The sequence below is a fragment of the Daphnia pulicaria genome, chromosome 6, assembly GCF_021234035.1.
Source record: "Daphnia pulicaria isolate SC F1-1A chromosome 6, SC_F0-13Bv2, whole genome shotgun sequence".
In the NCBI taxonomy this organism is placed as follows: Eukaryota; Metazoa; Arthropoda; class Branchiopoda; order Diplostraca; family Daphniidae; genus Daphnia; species Daphnia pulicaria.
Window position 1 is genome coordinate 10,306,783 of NC_060918.1, and position 21,290 is coordinate 10,328,072.

General features: G+C 44.1%; 2 protein-coding genes across 6 annotated transcripts; one reads left to right on the forward strand and one right to left on the reverse strand.

Moving 5' to 3' along the window:
- Positions 1-10,153: 10,153 nt before the first annotated feature.
- On the forward strand, positions 10,154-15,801 carry LOC124343345 (plasmolipin-like). 5 transcript variants are annotated; one of them, XM_046796671.1, is made up of 6 exons: positions 10,154-10,827; positions 10,891-11,061; positions 13,544-13,721; positions 13,826-13,999; positions 14,087-14,185; positions 14,313-15,801. In XM_046796671.1, exons 3-6 carry the CDS (start codon positions 13,587-13,589, stop codon positions 14,451-14,453), a joined length of 549 nt encoding a protein of 182 aa, XP_046652627.1. In that variant the 5' UTR covers positions 10,154-10,827; positions 10,891-11,061; positions 13,544-13,586; the 3' UTR covers positions 14,454-15,801. The 5 variants fall into 5 exon arrangements, with proteins under 5 accessions (XP_046652627.1, XP_046652626.1, XP_046652622.1 ...); XM_046796670.1 differs by having other exon boundaries at positions 10,154-11,061; XM_046796666.1 differs by lacking the exons at positions 10,154-10,827; positions 10,891-11,061 and adding an exon at positions 11,584-12,523 and having other exon boundaries at positions 13,541-13,721.
- Positions 15,599-21,092, reverse strand: LOC124343128 (protein eyes shut-like). Its single transcript, XM_046796269.1, has 10 exons — positions 20,269-21,092; positions 20,029-20,180; positions 19,697-19,963; positions 19,506-19,619; positions 19,112-19,355; positions 17,842-19,006; positions 17,428-17,771; positions 17,141-17,360; positions 16,756-17,083; positions 15,599-16,654 (listed from the first exon to the last, which is right to left on the reverse strand). Exons 1-10 carry the CDS (start codon positions 20,520-20,522, stop codon positions 15,918-15,920), a joined length of 3,825 nt encoding a protein of 1,274 aa, XP_046652225.1. The 5' UTR covers positions 20,523-21,092; the 3' UTR covers positions 15,599-15,917.
- Positions 21,093-21,290: the final 198 nt, after the last annotated feature.

The following is a 21,290-nucleotide window of genomic DNA, read 5'->3' on the forward strand; positions in this document are numbered from 1 at the left end:
TTTTCGATTTCTTTTCACTGACCAGAAAAGGGAATCTATTTCATGTCAACATTTGGATCGACCATTTGGAAGCTTTTTTACTTTTGGTTATTCAAGCGGACTCTCCTTTTCTCCTTGTCGTTGCATTTTTATTTCTGGGTTTGCTGGGAAGGGGGGGGGGGGTTGCAGAAGTATTCTAATGATGATATTCATGTGTAGTTGTATATAGTTTGTTGTTGTCGTTGTTGATCTGGATGGCCTTGCCTGGCGACCGATGGCAAAAGGACTGGATTTTGTTGCTTTGCCAATTAGAGGAGAGGACAGCACGAAGGAGTTTCTCATCCGACACAACCGGTTCTATTATTCCATATCCTCTTGTGTTTGGCCTTTTCTCTCTTTCTCTCTTTCTCTCTTTTTCTCCATTTCTAGGACTTGTGACTATTCCACGACTTTTGATAGCCGTGCGGAGAAAATCGTCTTTCTCTTTTTTGTTTTGTTTTATTTTTCATCGGGGACGTTTGAAGGAATTCAGTAGCAGCACGTGACTACTAGTACACACATAGCGTCGCCGCTTGAATGTATTTATGTACTCCACCTACCCACCTCTATCGTGATGCCTACTCTCTTACACACACACACACTCACACACAGACATAAAAGTAGTAGGTAGGGGTATTTTTTCGACTGCCGGATTGACAGACGAGTCCAATTATACACCACTGTCCTCTATAGAAGCTTGTTGTTGCCATTGCCTTGTGCTGCTTGTGTATATCGTACTAGCAGCGGCAATGTAATTGGCTTGAATTGGCTCGAATGAAATGAGGACAACTTCAGCTATCCTTGGTAATCGTTGTGGTCCTTTTTTTTCCCTAGCTACTTAATTGAGTGATTTAGTGGCGTGTACTGTTGGCGGTTTTCCTAAGCTGCTTGGCTCTCTAGTTGTTAGTTGCGGTTAGTGAGTAGATTCAGCGTGGAGAGTTACATCATTAGTTGGTGTGGTAAGACTGTATGAGAGTCTTACTTAACGGCACCGCTGCTCAACCTATAACAGTTATCATCAGCGACTGCCACGGGACCGACTTGTGGTTGTCAGTCGGGATTTTTCGTTTTCTCCGTGAAAGCCGAAACTGGATATGTCTAGCACTTCTATCCAATATAGCTGTGAGCAATAATAAGTTTTTTGCCGCTTCGACATGATTTGTGTTTTACCATCCTTCCTTCCACGCTTATGAAAAATTTGAAATTTCGGGAATCGCTGCCCTTTGGGTCCCGTAAAACAGCCAGAGCAAACATTGCCGACTGGGTATAGATCACGCTCGACTTGACTTGTGCTGACAATCCCAAAAAGTCTATAGGCCAAGTCAATTTTATTTTCCTCCTTCTCCTATACGCGGCTCCTTTACTCTCTACTCTCTAGTCCCTTACCTCATTGCTGCTGCCTTGGATGCTGGAGAAGCTCGTGGATGAAAGTAGCAGTGTGCATGTGCTGGGTCGGCTGAGTGTATGTGCTCTATAGTATAGTTCTCTGCCAAACACGTAGGGAACCCCTTTATTGACTGCAAAATGACATGGAAGAGCAAGAAGCGAGCCGGGCTGAGAATTCGACTGAACTGAGTAAACACGACACGTCCCGTCTCGTCACGTCTCCCGGTGATGTTCATCACAGATTGCGGGACTCAGCCCAGCTCAAGACGCACTCTCTCTCTTACGTTCCCCTCCCGTCACTCTTCCCCCCCCCATAGATCACTTAAGCTCTCAATTTCTTTTCAAACTTTATGTAAGACAGAGAGGAGCAGAGCTAAAGCCTCCAGCAGTAGAACAGCTGGTAAATTTCTTTTATCTTCCGACTCCGTTTTACTAGTTTCAGTTGTTGATTGTTTCCCCTGTTGGTGATTTTGTTACTGTAATATTTAGTCGACGGCTATATATATGTACACATCCAATCGCGTGCTCTATAGAGTTTTAATGATGTTTAAAATTTTCAGACAGCTCTTTGCAGCTCATTTTTTCCTTCTGCTCTCCAGCAGCAGCAGCTTTGTCTCTGCTGCCTAGAGCTCTGCTATTGCTCGTCAGATCCATACTGTATTCCCTGATGTAATCACCTAACGTTATTCCTGCTGCAAATCTCCTATTCATAGCGTATATACCGTTGGATGTATATCAAGTGCCGCATGAATATTTAGATCTCTATATATACTTTATCTTCGTCGGGAGCGGGAAGGAGAAAACAAATCTTGTTTATCTTGTTTTCTTCTTCTCGATAAATCATCTAGTATATCTAACTGTCGAACATAACGACTTGGCAAAAACTCCTCCTCCTCCTACTATTGTTTGTTATTAGTCTAAGGATGTGCTGTATCGCATTATAGAAAAAAGGCTCGTTTTCTTTCTTTCTCTTTTTCTTTGATGTCAAAGCGCGTGGCGTTGTTTTATTTGTATTATTATATTCCCGATCTCTTTTCTCCGAAATCCTTTCCTCTGGTGCATTATTGAGAATTCAACTTTGGGGCGGTATTCCGTTAGTAGCTATAGTAGGGTCCGTAGGAATATCGGATGGGGAATGAGAATGTTGTTGCATATTGCATCGGGAAACAAATACAGAAGGTTATCGTTTTACTTTTTTTAATGCCGTACATTGTTTTGCCTTTTATAAAAAAGACTACCTACTCGTAAGTCAGTCTCGTGGATCGGAGATTCCGATCCTGAAGTACTAAGTTTTGCGTTATTTATCGAAGTATTCAATACATTCATTCACCCTCCATTTCCGGCTGAGTCTAGAGATGCAGGGACGTGTTGGGTAGCTGCAGTGCACAGCCTTTGGTAATGCGTGTACTCGGAAATGGCTAGCTAGCAGAGAGAGAGAACGTGTTAAACATATGAGAATCGAGAAAAGTTTCAGTTGGGGACTCTATGTGGGTGTTGAAGGTTATTGCCATCAACAGTTTCTTGTCTGAGCAGCCCGCCCACTCTTGATTCTCCTTCCTTGTCTTTTAATATCGTCTCTTCAGTTTTGATTGTTATCAATTGGGATATACACACGTGGAGATGTAATAACCATGGCAACTATCGACGCCGCTCTATCCCCATACAGTATAGGCGCTCACACCAATAATGAAATAATAATAATATTAATAACGTCGTCCTATAGCTGTTGAGAACGCGACGCTCACGCCTGACGACAACCAAACAAATAACACACACACGGCCCCACCCTTTTTTCTTCTCTTATTTGTCAGTTTTTTTAAATTTTACAAGCCCTTCTTCCTCGAGCGGCGAAAAATAAAGGAATCCTCGATTTTTATTCTTTTTTCCACTTCTATGCGTTTTTCAGTTTAATATAAGCGCTCGTGCTGTCGTCTGTCTGGCCCCCGTTTCTACACTTGCGTCATCGCATATCATATCAAAATGCTTTCGCCGTCGTCTCACTCATTTTTATATTTACATTTTCTTTGTATTACTTCTTCTTTCTCTCTCTTTTTTTGGGAATCGAACGAGAAATTCTCCGAATGAGATAACGTTGACGATTGATTGCGAAATTTTTATCCCCAAATTTATCTTTTTTCAAAATTGCAACGACATAAAGTTATAACTAATTGTACTGAATGTGGACTTGCAAACTGGTCTGGTACATTTCATGAAATATCTGCATATTTCAGCGTATAGTGAGGTTGGCGTTGGCTCTTATCGGTCGTACATTTCGTAAATTACAATCAGAAACTGATTGATGACGACCGGTTCATTCCGTTTGAGCGCATTCAAATGCTGGAGACGACGTTTCCCATTCGTCGTGCGAAATCTTTTTTCCTTCAAAAAGTTGAGATATTGAGGCTGTTGGCTGTTGTTGCGCTGTGGCCCGATAATAATTCTGTTCCAGCTGGTCGACTCTGTTTCTCGTTTTCTTTCTGAAAAATTACAAAATAATAAAATACAACTGCGCAAATCTTTTTTTTTTTTCCACGCGTTCTTTTGTTCACCGAGGCCCCCTTTTTTGCAGCTTCGGCAACTTGTGAGAAGTTTTACGGACTTTTATTTTTTATCTTTGGTGAACGTATCATTTTTGCCGCCGTGACCAGCGCCGCATCGGGAGTCTGGGTACTCGGCAGACCGCACCCGTTTGTCACTTGTCCATTCGTTGCGCTTGCGGTTTACCCTTTGAGAAAGTTTGCCCGAAACTCCAAAGATAGATTAGAGCAAGTTGAAAAGGCCAAAAGAGAGATGATGGAACGAGCGGCGGGCCAGGAATGGAATGGAACGGAGAAGAAAAGTGCAGCACCAGTCCGTGCCAGAGTCAGTGTATAATACTCGGCACAGGAGCAGCAGCCCAGCAATGGCGGAGGCGCGAATGATGATTTACGCTCGCCATCCGAAACAAAAGAGGGGAGAGGAAGTACGGATGGAAAGTCCAGAAAGATATTGAGTTGGGCATCGTCGTGATCAAACTTTTTGTATTTTTACTTTAAGAGCAGAGAGAGAAAAGCGCCGAATTTGTTGCACGGCTGCCATTCACACAGTATAGCTCCCACTCAGACACGGCCGTCACAAAAGATCCTGTGTATTTAACCATCGAGAGAGCATCATTACTGCTGCGTGGGATATATGAAAGATAACTCGAGATCCCATTCGAATCTTTCACTTTGTTTCCTTTTTCTTTTCAGGGTTCAAATAGTTGGAAATGGATGCCAAATTCAGTAGATATTTTATTTTTCTTTGGCATTTTTTCCATGGGTGCCCTTTTGAATTGGCGAGTGCTCACTTTGCCAGAAGGAAGATCGTGAGCGGGAGAAATTGCATTTGCTTATAGATCGGCTAATGATCTTCTCTGGTTCGTCGCTCAAGTGTTTTTATAAGGGCGGAAGCGGGCGGAAGGAGCCAAGATCGCGGACAGGATGCACCACTAATGACTGCCGCAATCTATTATGTAGATACCTTAGGATAAAGTAGGTACTACTTATTGCTGCAGAAGTAGCATTACATCAGGCACTGTTGTACAATGTATGTATACGACTAAAGTGCATGGCGATTCCGTACTCTTGCTTTTAACGATGAATCCTATCGAATCCATACATCCTGTTTCCATAGGATGACGACCGGATGTTGTAGGCTGAAACGAGATTGCTTTAGATTTCATCAACAGAAGCCTGAAGCCCAGTTGTGTTTTTTTCTTTCTTTTTTTAGTTCCAAGCCAATATTGAGCACCTTTTTTCTGCCATCCATTCACAGTTTATTTTTTACTTTGTTGTTTTTTCTCATCAATTGGTTGCCGCCTCCGGAAGTGATGACGCATCCTGAGGAAGATTATATATATATGTTTCAGGCTCACGAGCGCAAAATCGAGTTCACGCCAGCAGTTTCCTTATTTTTTTCCCCCTTTTTATTTTGTCAGTCGACGACTTAGTTATTTGGGTTTTTTTTTTATCCGCTTACCCCCAGCAGGCTGCTGCTCCATCTTCTTTTTCTTTTGTTCCTATACTTTGATTTCCTGTCAATTTTTATTGGATTTTATTTTTTATTTGTTGGCTCGTTGATCGAACTGGCCAGCACCTCTGTAGATCTTCCACGCTCCATCGACGGGTTTGTTAAGATGCAATCAAGAGTGATGAACCAGCGTTAGTCTAGACACGGAGACACACTCACTCACGTGTAGCAGATTTCTTTTTGCGCTCCTTTGGAGGGACTAGAAGTAACCAATTTTTGGGGTGGGCGATGTACGTATAATTACCGGACAAACCTACACTATACATACACATTTAAGTCTTACTGGTTCAATAGACTCGTCAGACGCTTGTCCTTCCTTTCTCCATCTTATTTTTTTCGCACCCTCATTTACTGGAGAAGCCTAATGTTATTATTGTATGTTATGAACATAGAGGCTTTTTATGTGTGTGCCTTGGCTATATGTAGGGCGACACCAAACACAATTGGCAATCCCAGTCGGCCAAGCAAGCAACCAGCAGACAGCCAGTCAGTCATTCGGTCGTGCATCTATAGTGTTTGCTTAACCATCCGATAAAGACTTGTCTATGTGTATTCACCGAAAAGTTGGTCGAGTTCCTTTCTGCTTTGTGCTAAAAAATCACGGTCCATCGATATATATAAATGGACTACATCCCACTTTTCTCCCCTTTTTTTCTCTCTCTGGTTTTTTCTGGGACGGTCGAGAGAGGACAAAACCAATATTGACTAGCCCGTTATAACAGCAAAGAGTTGGAACCCATGCAGGGCTGTTTGGAGCGATTCAGAGAAAAGATCCTTGCCGACTGGGACTGTACGGGAAAGGCGGAATATTGGGCAAATAGACTGGGCCGACTATAACTACTTGTCCATACAACAACTACTGACTGACGGTATAAAGGCCCTCGACAAACCGTGAAGCTCTTGAAACTTCACAGCTTCGGAATAAGGCAAAAGAAACAAGAACATTCAGAAGAATTCCCGCAAAAGTATTTTGGCTTGATGGACGTCCCGACAGCTTCCCTGGAGAGCACAGGGAAAGACAGGGAGAGTGAGTGAGGGCCAAAGTTGTCCATGCCACGTATACTTAGTGTCCTGAATAATATGACAATATCTTCCATCAGCTGCCGCTGGCGTACAAAGTGACGTCGTTAAACTCTTAACGAAGACGAGCGCACATTAATGAAGGGAGAGTGGCAAATATTTTAGTTGGCTGATTGCTGATGATGATCGTCTCCGACGTCACCAAGTTAACGAGCCGGTGAAGACGACAATGCGTATCCGTTTCTTATTGCTCTCAAACCATCAGTCCATTTTCATTTGCCAATTGTTATTGTTATAGACTTATAGGGCCCTTATAATCATTTAAAAGGGACAAACAGGAGCCATTAAGGAAGGAAACGGAATCATTTGGCATCGGTTATTTCGATTAAAATTTAGACTCGCCAGATAGTAGGAAGTCCAAGCATATTCACTTCTATAGTCTCTTTGTTGATCTTAATTGATTTCAATATTTGCTGACTTGCGGAAACGACCTTTCGTTATCTCTGCGCCAGCATCGTTAGCATCCGCCTTCCGGTCACGTAGTAGGTACTTACTTTACCTACTACCATATACCAAGGATTTCTCTTGCGACTTGACTTGACTCTCTCCGGTTACGATTTGATTATCTCGTTGACTTTGACAGCAGCTCTACCTGTCTCGGTTGCAGCCTAGAGCCGCCCGAGTTGCGGTGATGAGTCGATGGGCTTTTGCTCCAATTATTTCTTGTTGCTTTCATCTAAATTTATAACTACACTACACCGCAAGAAAAGGCGGGAGCCGCGGGAAAAAGACGTGGCGGACCTCGTGCCTATATCCACGGCATAATTATGCCACATAAACTAATACGGGATCGGGTAAACGAAGAAGAAAAACACGTCTAGTGAGACGCCCAGCGTTTTCCTTGACTGCTGCCGTCCACCCCGCCTACCCGGAGATAAGCGATGAATTGTATGAAACATATGCAAACATCTCTGTTGAATGTCTAATGTATCTCTAACTTGATTTGTGCCTGCCTGACGACCGACGACTGAATCAAGCCAACAGCAAGCCAAGAAAACATTTTTCTGACATTTTTTGTTTTCAGAAATAAAAGTGTTGGTTTGCACAAGACTCGAAGCGACAGACAAGACACACACCTAATTATAGACGCGTCTAAAACAAACCAACAAGGATAAGCGTGTAGTCTCTGACTCTGCTGGATAGCCCAAATGGCTGCGTGTACGATACTAGTACTCCTGTGTTCACTCTTCTTTTTGGTTTGTTTTAGTTTATGTTATTAAATGAGGTTAGTCATGTCTGTGTGGCGTTCATAGATCCCTCCCACATTTTCGGGAGGTTTTTTCTTTCTTTCTTTCTTTTTCCATTCTACTCGGTACCACATGTGCTGCTGATGGGCGTTATTAGCGGCTGGACGAGATTTCTTTTCTAGAACAAGGCGCCTACTACAAAGGAGTGAGGCGGGGGCGGGTGAGGGGGTTGGAGGGAAGTCGTTTACGTTTGCGTCGGTTGATGTTTAGACGGAGAGCAGACGACCTGCGGTTTCCTCCGCATCCGAGATGGAGGAGTAGGTTAGAGCGTGACCTGCATCTTGGCCGGCGCTCTACTCTACACGTTATGGCCCCCCATGAACGAGTTGAGCATTACTCAGAAGAGCCTGTTGTTATTGTACGGTCGTTCGGCCGTCTGCTGCCCCTTTTCTTCCCATTTCATATTGGCAGCCAACCATCACACAAAGGCCACAACTACAGTCTAGTCAAGTCTATTCCATTGTAGGGGGGGGGGGGGGGGGCTGTTTTTTCCTGGCATATATAATAATAAAAAGTAATCACCAGAGTTTTTATTGTACGGCTCCTTGTCGTTGTAATCTTTTAAAGACAATCTGTGCGGTCTTTTCACTCTCGACCGAATTGATGTGGCAGCGGAACCTCTGGAGATGAGAAAGAACCCGAGGAATGAAAAAAGTTATTGTTGTTGTTGCGACTCCAAATCTTGAAGCAGAGCGACCGGGCATCGTGCTGCCGATGTAAATAAGCCAGCGCGGAGCTCGTCTGGTTGTTGTGACATCATTCGTGCTTCGTGCTGGATATATATTTTCTCGTAATAATGGGTCCCCCCCCCCCTTCTCTCCGTCTCTTGTTCCTCTTCGAGTGTCTGATGTGTGTGTTTCGTAATAGAATAGATTGTATTGTTTAGAATAGTAGCAGCAGCTTGATGGAGGCGAGACCCATGTGAAGTTTCAGCAGCAGAGACTTCCGCCTTCGCCATCTTATTCGCCTCTTCGTCCGCCGTTAACGCTTATTCTTGTTTGCTTTTCTGTTCCAACAAAAGTCATCGCTTCTCCCCCAATCGTCTAGACTCGTCGGACAATAACGAACGAAAGCGGCAGCGCTGTGTCAATAAATCCTCCTCACTTCGCTTACTGCTCGTAGTAAAAGCAGCCGGGGCGATAGGCGAACGAAGATTTAAGGGACGGACGGGAATGAAATAAGATGGAGCGAGTAGAAATTCAATCAAGGAAAAGTCAGGACTCACTCAGAAACATCAACAATTCATGCGGTCTGTGTGTGTGTGTATATACGGTCATCAGCGGTATAGTTTGTGTTTATTCACTTAAATACTATTTGTTGATTGGATGATGGAACGACGTTTGGCCCCGGCAAACCAAATAAACCCTCCCCTACCCCCCCCCCCCCCCCCGGATCTCTTTGGCTGCATGACTTTAATTTTTTTATTTTTTTTTTATTGGCCGATTCATGAAATCGTCCACAAACAAAACAAAAAAAGGGAAAGCGAATTCATTATTTGGTCATGTGAATAGTCCTTTCTCTTTTTCCCTTTTATTATTTGCCCTTGTATTTTTATATTTGATAGATATGGCATTCATCGTATAAAGAAAAATGGAAGCTGTGCAATGCAGTCGGGAATGTTTGCTATAGCGGACGAGATCATGTTATTGTTATGGTGATCGTAAAAGCGCAAAAAAGAGGAAATATTCGAATTGGAATATACGCGTATTAAATGCATTTTTTTTTAGAGGAGAGACACAGCAAACAGATCGATCTTGGTCGATTGTGCGGTGATCGTCGCTTGTCGTCCTGCGCATCACGAATTGGAACGAACGGACCGGGCGAACGAAAATCGGAATATCTCGGCCAAGTAGAAAGAGCCTACCACAATATACCTTATTATATCTATCGAATATTTTCCCTGCTTGGGAATTGATAAAATGAAATGCAATAGCCCATAAACTCAAATGCAGCCAGCGATATGAACCCAGCGATGGGAATAACTAGAGAGAGAACTGCGTTGTGAATCTCGCCCTGTTTCCATAGAGCGCGGTATAGCGGTGGCTTTTGGTTTATATTTGATTTTCCTTTCCTTTCAAAGATTGGATACGTTGCCGCTGTTGCCATCACGCAGAATGTAACATAAAGGAACCGAGCTGTTGCGGCGATTGGGTGCGGAACTGCAGACGCATCGGTTGAAACTCTGGCGGCGCCATTCTGAAATATTTGATTTCTCCTTCGGGATCATCGAGCGGCGAGTAATTGTCGCCCAGCAAATCAACGCTCAACGGCGCAGTCCCCTTGGGCCTCCCAAGAAAATTTCAAGCCGAAATTGGAATTAAAGTTAAGTATATTGAGATGGTAAAAAAAAAAAAAAAGGGTTAGGTTATTTGATGTGTTATTGGGTTGTGTGAGAGAGCAGAGAAGTGAATCGTATGATGTATCTGATGTTAGATATACCTTGACGTGTCGCTCGACGAGGAAATTAAGATTGAAATCTTGGTTGTCATCGCCGAATGGGCTCGCCATTTCCTCCACAGCTTTCATCACGCCGCCATAAAATAAGAACTCGAGCACGCTCCATATCGGGGATAGTGTTGCTGTCAGTGTGACACTCTTTCTCGCCGGAATCGACGGCACGGGCGCCCGTCCAGACAGCAGCCAAAAGAGGATGTATAGAAGGCCAGTGACACCATCTTTTATTATAATTTAATATCCACAACCTACCACTCTCTCCTCCTCTACACTCGCTCTGGCCATCATTGCCGGAAGGATGAAAAATGAAAAATCAATAGATGAAACATCATCGCTCATTTGACCGTGCATTTTGGCATTTTCATTCGACGGTAGTTCCAGGAAATTCTATTTATGTTATCGTGTCGATTTATAATTTTTTTATTTGGACGCCGAAGGATGGATGCCCCTCTTTGGTGCCCATAGAAATCAGCGAGGATGCAATCGTTAACTTCTTGTTTTTTTTTTTTTTTTAAATAATTTAAACGAATTACGAGCCCGGAGAACTCGGATTCAAATTCATTCGTCATGTCGTTAATGACAATCAACTCGAGTATACTACTTCTCCGCATTGGTCATTAACCCTCTTGATTTATTAATAGCCGTTCGGTTATAGCTTTAGGTGGTTTGAAATAGCAAAGACTGCATCATTGCACAGCATGTCGCAGATCGGGAAACGTGACGGGAGAGCAGCAGGGCCAGCATCAGAGAGGCAGCGATTCAGAAACTTGGTCGTTTCGACATTCAGCCGCCCACGCACAAATAAATGGTCGTCATTAACTTGCCGGTACGTCCAGTTTTATCGCTATACTGCCAACGCCCAGCTGCGATGATCAAAGCCGATTAAAAACGGCAAAATCAACCCGATTCCGGAAAGCCCTGTCCGAGATATTCTTTGATCAATCGATGAGCAATTGAGCATTTAAGGCTAACACTCGACTAGTACAAAGAATTTAAGTTGAAGTGGCAAGATTTCCCTTTGCGGAATTGCGTCGTCTTGGTCGCCAAGTTCCCCAATATTCCTTCGCCCGTTACCAAGCGCTTTGCAGACTGAGCCAATATTTGCCTTGCATTTTATTTTGATGGCAGTTTTGACAGGTTTGTTTATCAGCCGGTCAGTTGCGCAGTTCAGTATCCCTTGCCACGAGTGTACACAGTCGCCGACTTAATACTTTTTCACGACTCCAGCTGTTATTTACCATCAAAAGCCATCCGCCCCCATCTGCGGGAAATTGATTTTTTTAAAAAGGCCAAAGAAATGAAATATTAATATTTTAGACATTTGATTGAAAATGATTTTATTCGAGAGTTTGACAGAAAAGATTGATTCAGCGAATGAAAAGAAAGAGAATTAGATGGTCAGAACGAGGTAAATCCATTCAATCCAGCCTAACTGATTGGGCGGTTTGCGATGTCCGTACGGCTTGCTGGGCTGACGACAGTTGGGGTCGAGTAGTGGGAGACCTTGGGTTCCCGACGACGGCAAAACCAGAAATTCACATCGAGCATTGGTAAAATGGTACGATTCATTGCTGTCCATCACTGATGACATTGATCCGGCGAATTCTGGATTATAATCCTGTCTAGTGTATCTCCAACCGCCCAAATTGGAATCGCAGATGTATTGCGGCTTATTTTCGTCTTCTTTTACCCTATTCCCCCAAAATGTCTTTATGATGGTTTCAAAGAAAGTAAGCATGATTTGACTTTCTTCAATTCTTTTCCAATCATCTCATGTCTTATTGACCTATTTATAAATGAAGTAAACCAATACCACATTTGCGTTCCATTTGGAGCACGGATTCGTACAGTTTCTATTTTAGAATTGAGGAGATTTCAATTTAAATTCTTTGATTGTTGAAATAAATTAAATAACGCACATTTTTCAATCCAGGCCAATTCGATCAATTAATTAAATTTTCCTCGTTTTGCCGATTTTGTTCTCCGTTTTTTCAAAAACACCAAAAAACTTGTACGGCCCAAAATCTAGGTTTCGTAAACGAGGTTGTTATTTTTACCGCTAGGTGGTGCTGGCGTTGCTGCCATGCGCAGATATATGCGTGATGATGTTTCTTTCCTCCTCCCCCAAGTTCCCGCTTTGCCACCCCACTGAGAAAACACTCTACGTTCATACGTTGACGGCTTGACGGTTGCGTGTGTTTAGATTCTCTCAACAAAGCACAAGTTTTTTTTAGTGAATCGTCAAATAGTGATCCTGTGCCTAGTCAAGTGTTATTTCAATTCAGCAGGTAATTCTCGTTCGTTTGACTTGTTCTTCTGCCCAATTCATGTCCTTGGTTTTTACTTATCAACTGAGTTGTGTATTGCAAAAATCATTATCAAGTTGGTAAGCCTGTGACGGTTGGCTGAGCTGGAAGCCTCGACTCGTGACATCATCGCGTCGTCGTCCCTGGGTGTCCTTACTAAGCTCAAACGGTTTTCTAATCGATTCCCAGAAACGGAGACGTGACAAGCAACTGACTAACAACTGCAAGTGAAGCCCCAAGTGAAGTTATTGTACATGTATATGTAGTAAGGCCACAAATGCCAACAACATTTCTCCTGGGCCTTGTTGTGGGTGTTAGTCTGAATGCATAAATGATGATGGTAGAACCCAACTCTATTTTTTTAGCTCTCCTATGGTTACCCTTTGCTCGATAGGTTTCAGATCAGTGGAGAGTAATAATGGTTGGTATACTAGCCAACAGGCCCAGATATATATGTACCCAATGATCTGATGACGACTGGCTTGATGGACGACTGGGCGTTTCACGACATTTGATTTCCTTCTTATTTTTTTCCTTTTTTTAGCGGGTCCTGGCGAAAGGGATCCGATCAATAAAGCCTCTTCCATTTCCATTCGCCACACTCCGATCTTGTTCTCTTCTTGCCTTCCTAGTTTCCGACGACTGCCCACCATGTTTCAAGTTCTGGCAGGATCGTTTTCCCCCCTCTCCTTTTCTATCCAATCCAATGACGTCGTGTACACGAAGCTCGTTCTGTCATCCCTCCCCCTAGTCGTGCAACGAGATTATACCGGCTTTAAGCTTATCATAGTCTCGTTTTTATCTAGTGCAATTTCTTTTCCTGTCGACACCTCCTTGTGAGAAGGAAGCGGGGCGGGCAAGGAGGGAAATGTCTATTAATAACGAAGCTCGGAAATTGAATACTTGTTTCCTGACACATGCTTAATCGGCACACGCCACTAATATCGGTTGAACCTTTTTTTCTTTCTTTTTGTAATACGTGAACACGACGTGATGCGGCAGCAGCAGCTGGAAACTACAAGTATCAACAAGGAATTAAGAGAAGATGGCTGAAACAGGATTTCCTGGAACCTACTCGACGACGACCGTCACACAGACGGCTACCACAGTCACCACTAATATCCGCTTTGATCCATCCTACATCCGTACTATTCCGGGCATGTTGAAAATAGCCATTATGGTAATGAAGCTCCTTCTCGGCTTTATGTCTATATTTACATGTTTAACTGTGTTGGTTTGGTTCATAAATGTGTTATGCTAATTGCATTGACTATCACGTTTTAGGTTTTAAATATTCTCGGTTTTATCTGCGTGATGGTTTCGGAAGTGAATTGGCACTCGAGGGCCAACTGGTTCAACTTTTGTGCGATGGGAGGCTTTTGGATCACGGGCATCTTATTGGCCTTCTACCTCTTTCACGTCATCGAGAAGCTTTATTTCGTTCCCTGGATTATGGTGGTTAGTACAACCGTTGATTATATAGCACCCGGCGGTCGGTTTATTTCATTTTGATGCATTTATAATAATCCATGAAAATATTAACAGGAGATGGGCTATTGTGGCCTGTGGTGTTTCTTCATGCTTACTGCTTCGGCTGCATGCGCTGCTCAAGGCAGCCTCTTTGAAGCTTGGGCTGCCGCTTCGGTGAGTTTTCCATTGACTTGTTTTTCAGGTGGAATTTCATTCCATTGTTGGTCCAAATTACAATATTTTGGCGTATTGATGTCTGTTTCTTCTGGCTATATTTTTACATTTCTATTTGTCTGTGCAGTTCTTTGGATTCATTTCCATGATTGTCTACGGAGTCGACGCTTTCTTCAAATTCAAGGGCTGGCGCGCAGGAGAAATTGCTCAGGGCGAACGAGTCCGAAGCGTCCAAAAGAGCGAAACCGTAGGCACTCCTGCCTATTAACCTGCTAACAATTCTTTACGACGAAAAAAAAGAAGAAAAAACAGCCCATCACCTTCCATACTTCCCTCCTTTCGGTCATATGCAAATTCAATTTACTACACAGCGTGATCGAGAAACTATTTCCGTTCACTTTTCCCAATAGCCTCCACCGTTAAAATTCAATCCAATGGAACTCGGCAGCTTTTTTTTTTACATTCTAGAAAGGCATTTCTGGACCCCCTCTTATCGTTGTAGCAGCTTGTTGGCCACTCAACATGTGTTCCATTTAGCCACCATTTTACACTGAGTATTTGCTCGTTTTTTAACCATGTGTGTTGCGTATGCGTGGAAAGGCAGCTGTTTTTCTGTTAGTTTCCCCCACACTCGATTTTTTTTTCCTCATTACTAATGTACCGCGCCTTCTGGCAGAGAAAAGCTAGTGATCGGAATTTTAGTCTATCGTTTAGGTATTTTTTCCCCTCTCATCCTGTGAGGGGTGTAGGTCCAACGAAAACATTTCTTTTTCTCTCAAAACTGCAGAGTCTTTTTTCCGTTGATTTCTCGCAGTCAAAAAATGGTTGATTCATTCTCTCTCCAGTCGGCTTGATCTTTCCCTCGTCATCACAGGGAATAAACATTTGAATTTTTGTGGGGAATTACAAATAGCTTGAAGCTTCCACCGCCTATCCGAATCTATTTTATATCAATTGCTTCACATGTAATAATATTCGGATGACAATTCTATGAAATAGCTTTCATCGTTTCGTGGTTAATTCTTCGAGTAAATTTCATTCAAGCGAACAGTGCCCCGATAGACCGACTCCCGATGTTTCTCTTTTCCCAATTTTAGTCGTCTTTATGATATTCCCTATTTTGGTTTGTCTCAGTCCCCTTCCCTGGCCTCCTACTCGCATGATCTCATCTGTGTGTAAGTGTGTGTGTATTTTTTAAGGCTGGGCATTTAGATGCCACCATTCGCAGGACTGAGAATTTAGTCTCTTCCCATCATCACCGGTACATCGCAGCTTTATAATAGTTAAAAGAAAACAAACTGGGAATTCAAAAATTTCCGGTTCAAGTATTACGTGAGAAATCCAAATGCCTGTTTCACAGCAGCGACATTTCCTTTTTTCCCGACATTTTGAGTTTTTTTTTTTTTTTTTTCGTTTTCTCTCCATTCAATATTCCTAAATTCATATCCTGTATGTATGTGTGTGTGTGCGTGTGTGTTGATTATAGAAATTTGTTGGGGTGGCAGAGACCAAAAAAAAAAAAAAGAGACAAAGGTCACGGAAAAGTAAAACAAACGAGATTGTACTATTACAATCATCAATAAGAGAAATAAATACACTCCCCACCTCCCGCGCGACTCTATTGTTTTCTCAATGAGTTTTCATTTTAGAGCAGTGAAATTTTCAACCAGCTAACTTTGCTATTCTTTGTTTTCTCGCGAATGTTTTGAAATAACTTCTTTTCTTTTTTCCATTAGCAATCGTCGAATTGATCTTCCACGTCGTTGCCGCTCCACGACGTGATGTTTTCTCCAATGGTCTTAGACATACGCAGTCGGCACGACGGAATGGAGCACTGGCGAACACCTCGGCCAGACTGAACGGGCGGCAGCCAATGGTTGATTGTGTTGTGATGATCGAATTCTTGGTCACGGTCGGCGAATTCACGGGAGCGGAACACCAAGTCGTAAATGCATCCGCGGAAGCCGGAATGCAGCGGCAGGTCGGAAGGTAATCGCGAATGGTTGAAAGAGGAATGGCCGCCTAAAAACAGACTAGGATGAGCATTGAGAACAGACATGAGTCCAGGCGATCTCCCGGTGACGGTCGGCTGGTTGTTGACTTGAAGCCAAGCCACTCGGCCCCGCATCCCGACGTGAACCGAGTGGCCTCCCATTGTCGAGACGGAGACAGGGCGAGCTGTAAAAATCCTCCTGGCTCCCGAACCCAAGTCCCACGTAAGAGCAACATGACCGCGAATGAAACTAACAGCCAAAAAGTCCTTTTTCTCTTCGATTCCAGATGCAGTCATTTGATCTGCATTGACTTGCTGGCCAATGAAGAGAAGCAGAGCCACTTGACGGGCGTCGTCCGTGACGAAACTGAATTTGAGTTCAAAATGTTCGCGGATGAATGGCGGCGGAGTCAAACTGAGGTAAGACGAGTGGCCCATGAACGTGCCGTCGAATTGCGGGCGGGTCACGTTCACCGCTGTGAAAACAATTGAATACGGTTGAATTCGCTCCCAATGATTTTTAGAGTAGCAAACTAAGAAGTGAAATGAAAGTAGATTTTTGTAAAAAGAGACTTACCGATTTCACAGAGTGACCCAATTCGGCCGTAACTGCAGACGCAAACCATTTGATCGTTGGGGCTCATTAAACAGGTGCTGTTGACTTGGCACGGATTGCACGGGCATTGGCGGATTTCGCACTGGTCCCCCACCCATCCCATCGGACAGAGGCATCCACCACCTTGAAATTGTTGTTCATCTTCCTTTTCGTTGTTATCCAGGTGGGTGCGACATATTCCGCCGTTGAGGCATCGCAATCCGCCGCAGTTGGCTCGACGATCCGGACACTCATCCAGCGCTTTTCCTTGAACAGCGTCTGCTATCATGTCCAACCGATTTCCGTCAACCTGGTAACAATTTGCATTTGAAAAGATGATTGCATCAATTAATTAACGCAAATTTACTTCTAAAGTATAGGCGCATCCGATTATTCCGGGCAAGAAGACAAGTTCTGCCGGAGTGGGTACTCCAGTTGGTCGACCACCGATGTGAAGTCTACCCGGCCAGGTGAATCGTTCGTCATCGGCCAATCTCTGTTCGCCGTTCATCGAGTAAGAATTGTTCAGTTTGACGGAACCCATACAAAAGGTACTGGAAGAATTTCTGTCCTCCACTTTGAGGAATCTATAGTAGCAAATTTTATAAACTTCGTCTAAATCTTAGCTCAAAGTTATTTACAAATAGAACTAACCTCATAAAAATGGCGTGGATATCTCCATCGGAAACGTTGTACTTTGTTTCCACCAGCGTCATTTGTTGACGCCCGCAAGACAACCGGAATTTTAGGACGCTTCTTTCAACATAAACGGCCAGGTAGACGTGAGCGTCGATGCTGTGGATGTAAGAGATCAAACCCAACGGCGCAGTGGTACTAAATTCGAGTCGAGCTTCCAACACCTGCTGATTATTCGGATCATCTGACTGCATCCGGTCCGCCACCGCGTAACTGAGGTAAGAATTTCCATGAAATTGCGGCACTCGTAGTTTTCTGTCCGTTTCACAGCGACGTCCTTCGTTCCTCCACGAACAGCGACACTAAAAGAGATTAATTGAAAAATTTGTAAAAATTCGCCGTTCGATTTAAGAGCTGGATGTGCGTGTGTACCTGCCATCCTTCTTGGGTCATAACGCAAGTGCCCCCGTTCATGCAGACATCACTGGTGCACGAGCCGGCCGGAATTCCGGGTGATAGTGCCGGATAAGTTGGCTCCATCAGTGGATATTCTCCAGACATTGCTTTTACCGTCGTCGTGTGATTTCTGGTGTTATCGGCTTCAGTCGGGAGGGTAGTTATTGCCACAGATGGATCCGTTGGCAAAGACGGAGTATCTGTAGTGTTGCTCTCTTCCGGATAGATGGATAGGGGAATATCCAAATCGGAGCTTGCACTTGTAGTCGCCATTTCCGTCTCGGGTTCCAAAGTGATTGAAACGAGATCAGCCTCTGGAGGTCGTCCATCCGTCTTCTGATGGATCGCTGTAACGCCGGACGTAACATCTTCCGGAGGCTTATCATTAGGCAGCGTAAATAAAGTGACGGTAGAGGATGTTGTTGTAGTGGGAATCCGATCATCAAATTGAGTGGAATAGGAGATGGCAGGTTTGGTGGTCAATTTAGTCGGATCAAAAGGGAAACTGACATGACTGACTGGCGTCGTGAAATTATTCATCTCACGTTCACGGCCATCAGAACCCCAATTTTCCGGTTTCCTGGACTGTCCGGCGGGGTTCGGAACGGTTGTGCTAGGAATCCCAGTCGAATAAACGGTCGTTTTCGTCTGGATGGCCGTATCAGTTGTAATGGTCTCTAATAATAGCGTAGTCGTGGTGGTCTCTAACGCATCGGTTGTCGTGGACATGGGCGTCGTTTCATCTGACAATGTCGTCGGTAACGTCTGCATGTCTTTCGGTATTGATCCGTTGGTTGTCTCTTGAGTAGTTTCCGTTGTCCATATCGTGTTTTCCATCTCTCGCGAAAGGTTAGTCGTCGTCACAGCAATCCATGTGGTCCACTCTACTGTCGTTGTTTGCTCGGTTTCTTTGTCGACGCGATCCGATTCGAGTGTTGATAAAACTTCGTCGCTGCCATTGGATAGAGTCGTCATATCCATCTGATGGAGTGGTACTTGTGTTGTTGTCGATTCCTGCGTCGTAATTGCTTGCTGCCTTGATGACATTGTAGAGACAGCTGGCGACACTGATGTCGATGTCATTCCGTATTCTTCTTCGTGCCCCGTTTGATTATTGACAGATTGGCAGCGCGATCCAGTCCTGACAAGAAATCAATGACCTCGTTATTATGGGCATCAGTCATGAAAGAAGGAATAAAAGGAGTCCAATAATTTTGGTTGGTATGCACGTTATGTGTCAATTTACCATAGTGGCGGACATGAACAGGAATAGCCGTCCACCTGGTCGATACATTGGCCACCGTTCAAACATTTGGTCCCCGGTAGAAGGCACTCGTTATATTGGTCCTCGCAATGGGCTCCGTGGAAGTCGGGCCGGCAGTAGCAGGAAGTCTGTCCATCATCGCCATCAAGCCAACACATGCCCTGGTAGCCACATAACTTATCGTCGCATCGCTCCAAAGCCGTCTCGCAATTCCGACCGGTGAAACCTATTTGTTTCGTCCCGATATGGCGTTAATGGATGCGTCAGGAAAAGCGGTTCGGCCGTTCCATCAAATATTCAATAAGTGACAGAGCATAATTTGAACGGTACTTTTAGTCTACGGTCTACTGTGCACACACAACAGCTGCATATTTACCATGAGCACATGCGCATTGATAACTCCCAATAAAGTCGATACAATGGCCTCCGTTCTTGCACGGATTGCTACAACATTCGTCCACGTCCGTTTCGCAGTGTTTGCCTGTCCAACCTTGGTTTTCGTATGGAAATGAGTTAAAAAAAAGGGGGGTTACCGATAGATATGAAACAATAAAAGCCAAAATAAACCTTCTGGACATAGGCAATGATAGGCTAAACCGGGTCCTTCCACGCAACGCGCTCCGTGTCGGCAGGTAGGCGGTAAAAAAATATCGCGACTGCTAGTGTCATTGTTGTGTTGCTGATGTCGACAAACGGCAACGTCCACTTGGCAAAATGCACCTTCGTAGCCGGGCAAGCAGCGGCAACGGTACCCGTTGTCCCCATCCTGGCACGTTGCTCCGTTCTGGCACGGATCCGATTGACATTCGTCGATATCGACTTGGCAGTCGTCGCCTTCATCAATAAATGAAGTCAATTCAATTGCGTTCTCTTCAATTCACACAGATAAAAGAATTTACCCGTGAAACCTGGTCGACAAAGACAGTGATATCGTCCGATGCCATCAACGCAAGTGGCTCCGTGTTTGCAGGGTCCGTTCCAGCACTCGTTCCAGTTGGTTTGGCATTGATAACCCGTGTATCCGTCCTCACAGAAGCACGAGTAAGTAGAACTTTTTTTTTTTTAAACATAAAATAAAGTCAAAAGTTATTTTTAATAAAAAAATTCAATTCAATGTAAAAAAGGGACATTTTTTTTACTTGTTCGTGTGATCAATGCAAAGGCCATGAAAGCAAGGATCCGACTGGCACGCCAAAACATCATTACGCAGTGCTGCTGCTGCACCAGCAGATGAGGGCGGATGATGATAGTGGAGCTCTACTTGCTCTATCAATTCCGGGTCGTTGATGCTGTTGTTTCCGTCAGATGATGAGCTTTGAGTGGTGGCAGATGACGAGGCCATGAGAAAAGCCGCCAATCCAATGATGACAGCACAGCAGTCGATTCCAATCATATTGCTCGATTTCGCTAGTCCTTCCCGACCAAGCGGAACAAACAGGAGCTGCAGAACTGATTGTCAATAATAATCCTTCTCGCTGCACTAGGTTTGTTTGTGTTTTTCTAATCCCGTGGCCAACCGAGCTTCACGTCGAACGCCGTGACTTAACTCGCCTTCGTCCGTGTACAGACAGACTAGTCGGCTAAGACGACACCTGAACTTTTAGCTTTTCCTGAGTAGACGTCTACATGAGAGAGGGGAGGTGCACAAGAGGGTGGTGGTAGGGGAAAAAAAAAGAACGGCCGAAAGGAACTGGCCACCGTCGACGTCGTCGTGTGGGGAAAGACCGCGGGAGTTGAATCGGATGATGTGAGTTTCGTGGGGGAGTGCAGTGTTCACCTTATTCTATGTACCTGTGCTAGGTACTCCGGGACGTTTCCATGGAGACTCAGTTGTTGATACACCGAGGGAAAATAAAAATAAAATAAGAAAAAAAGTTCAAGTCACGCATACATAACCTGCACGACGACGGAGACGACGAATAACACCACACGATGGCTCCTGGTTTACTTGAACGTCCTCCTCCCACTTCCCCTCCTTTTCCAACATGTTTCGACAAGGGTGTGTCAAATAATGAAATAGACGAGGAAAATATAGACTTTATCATCCTCCCTCATTCTATCTAATGGCGTTCGCCAATAACTGCTGCACTAACATTGACTTGCTCCTCCATTTTGTTGCGATAACATCTAGAAGCTAGAAGGTCACATTAAGCCATTGCTG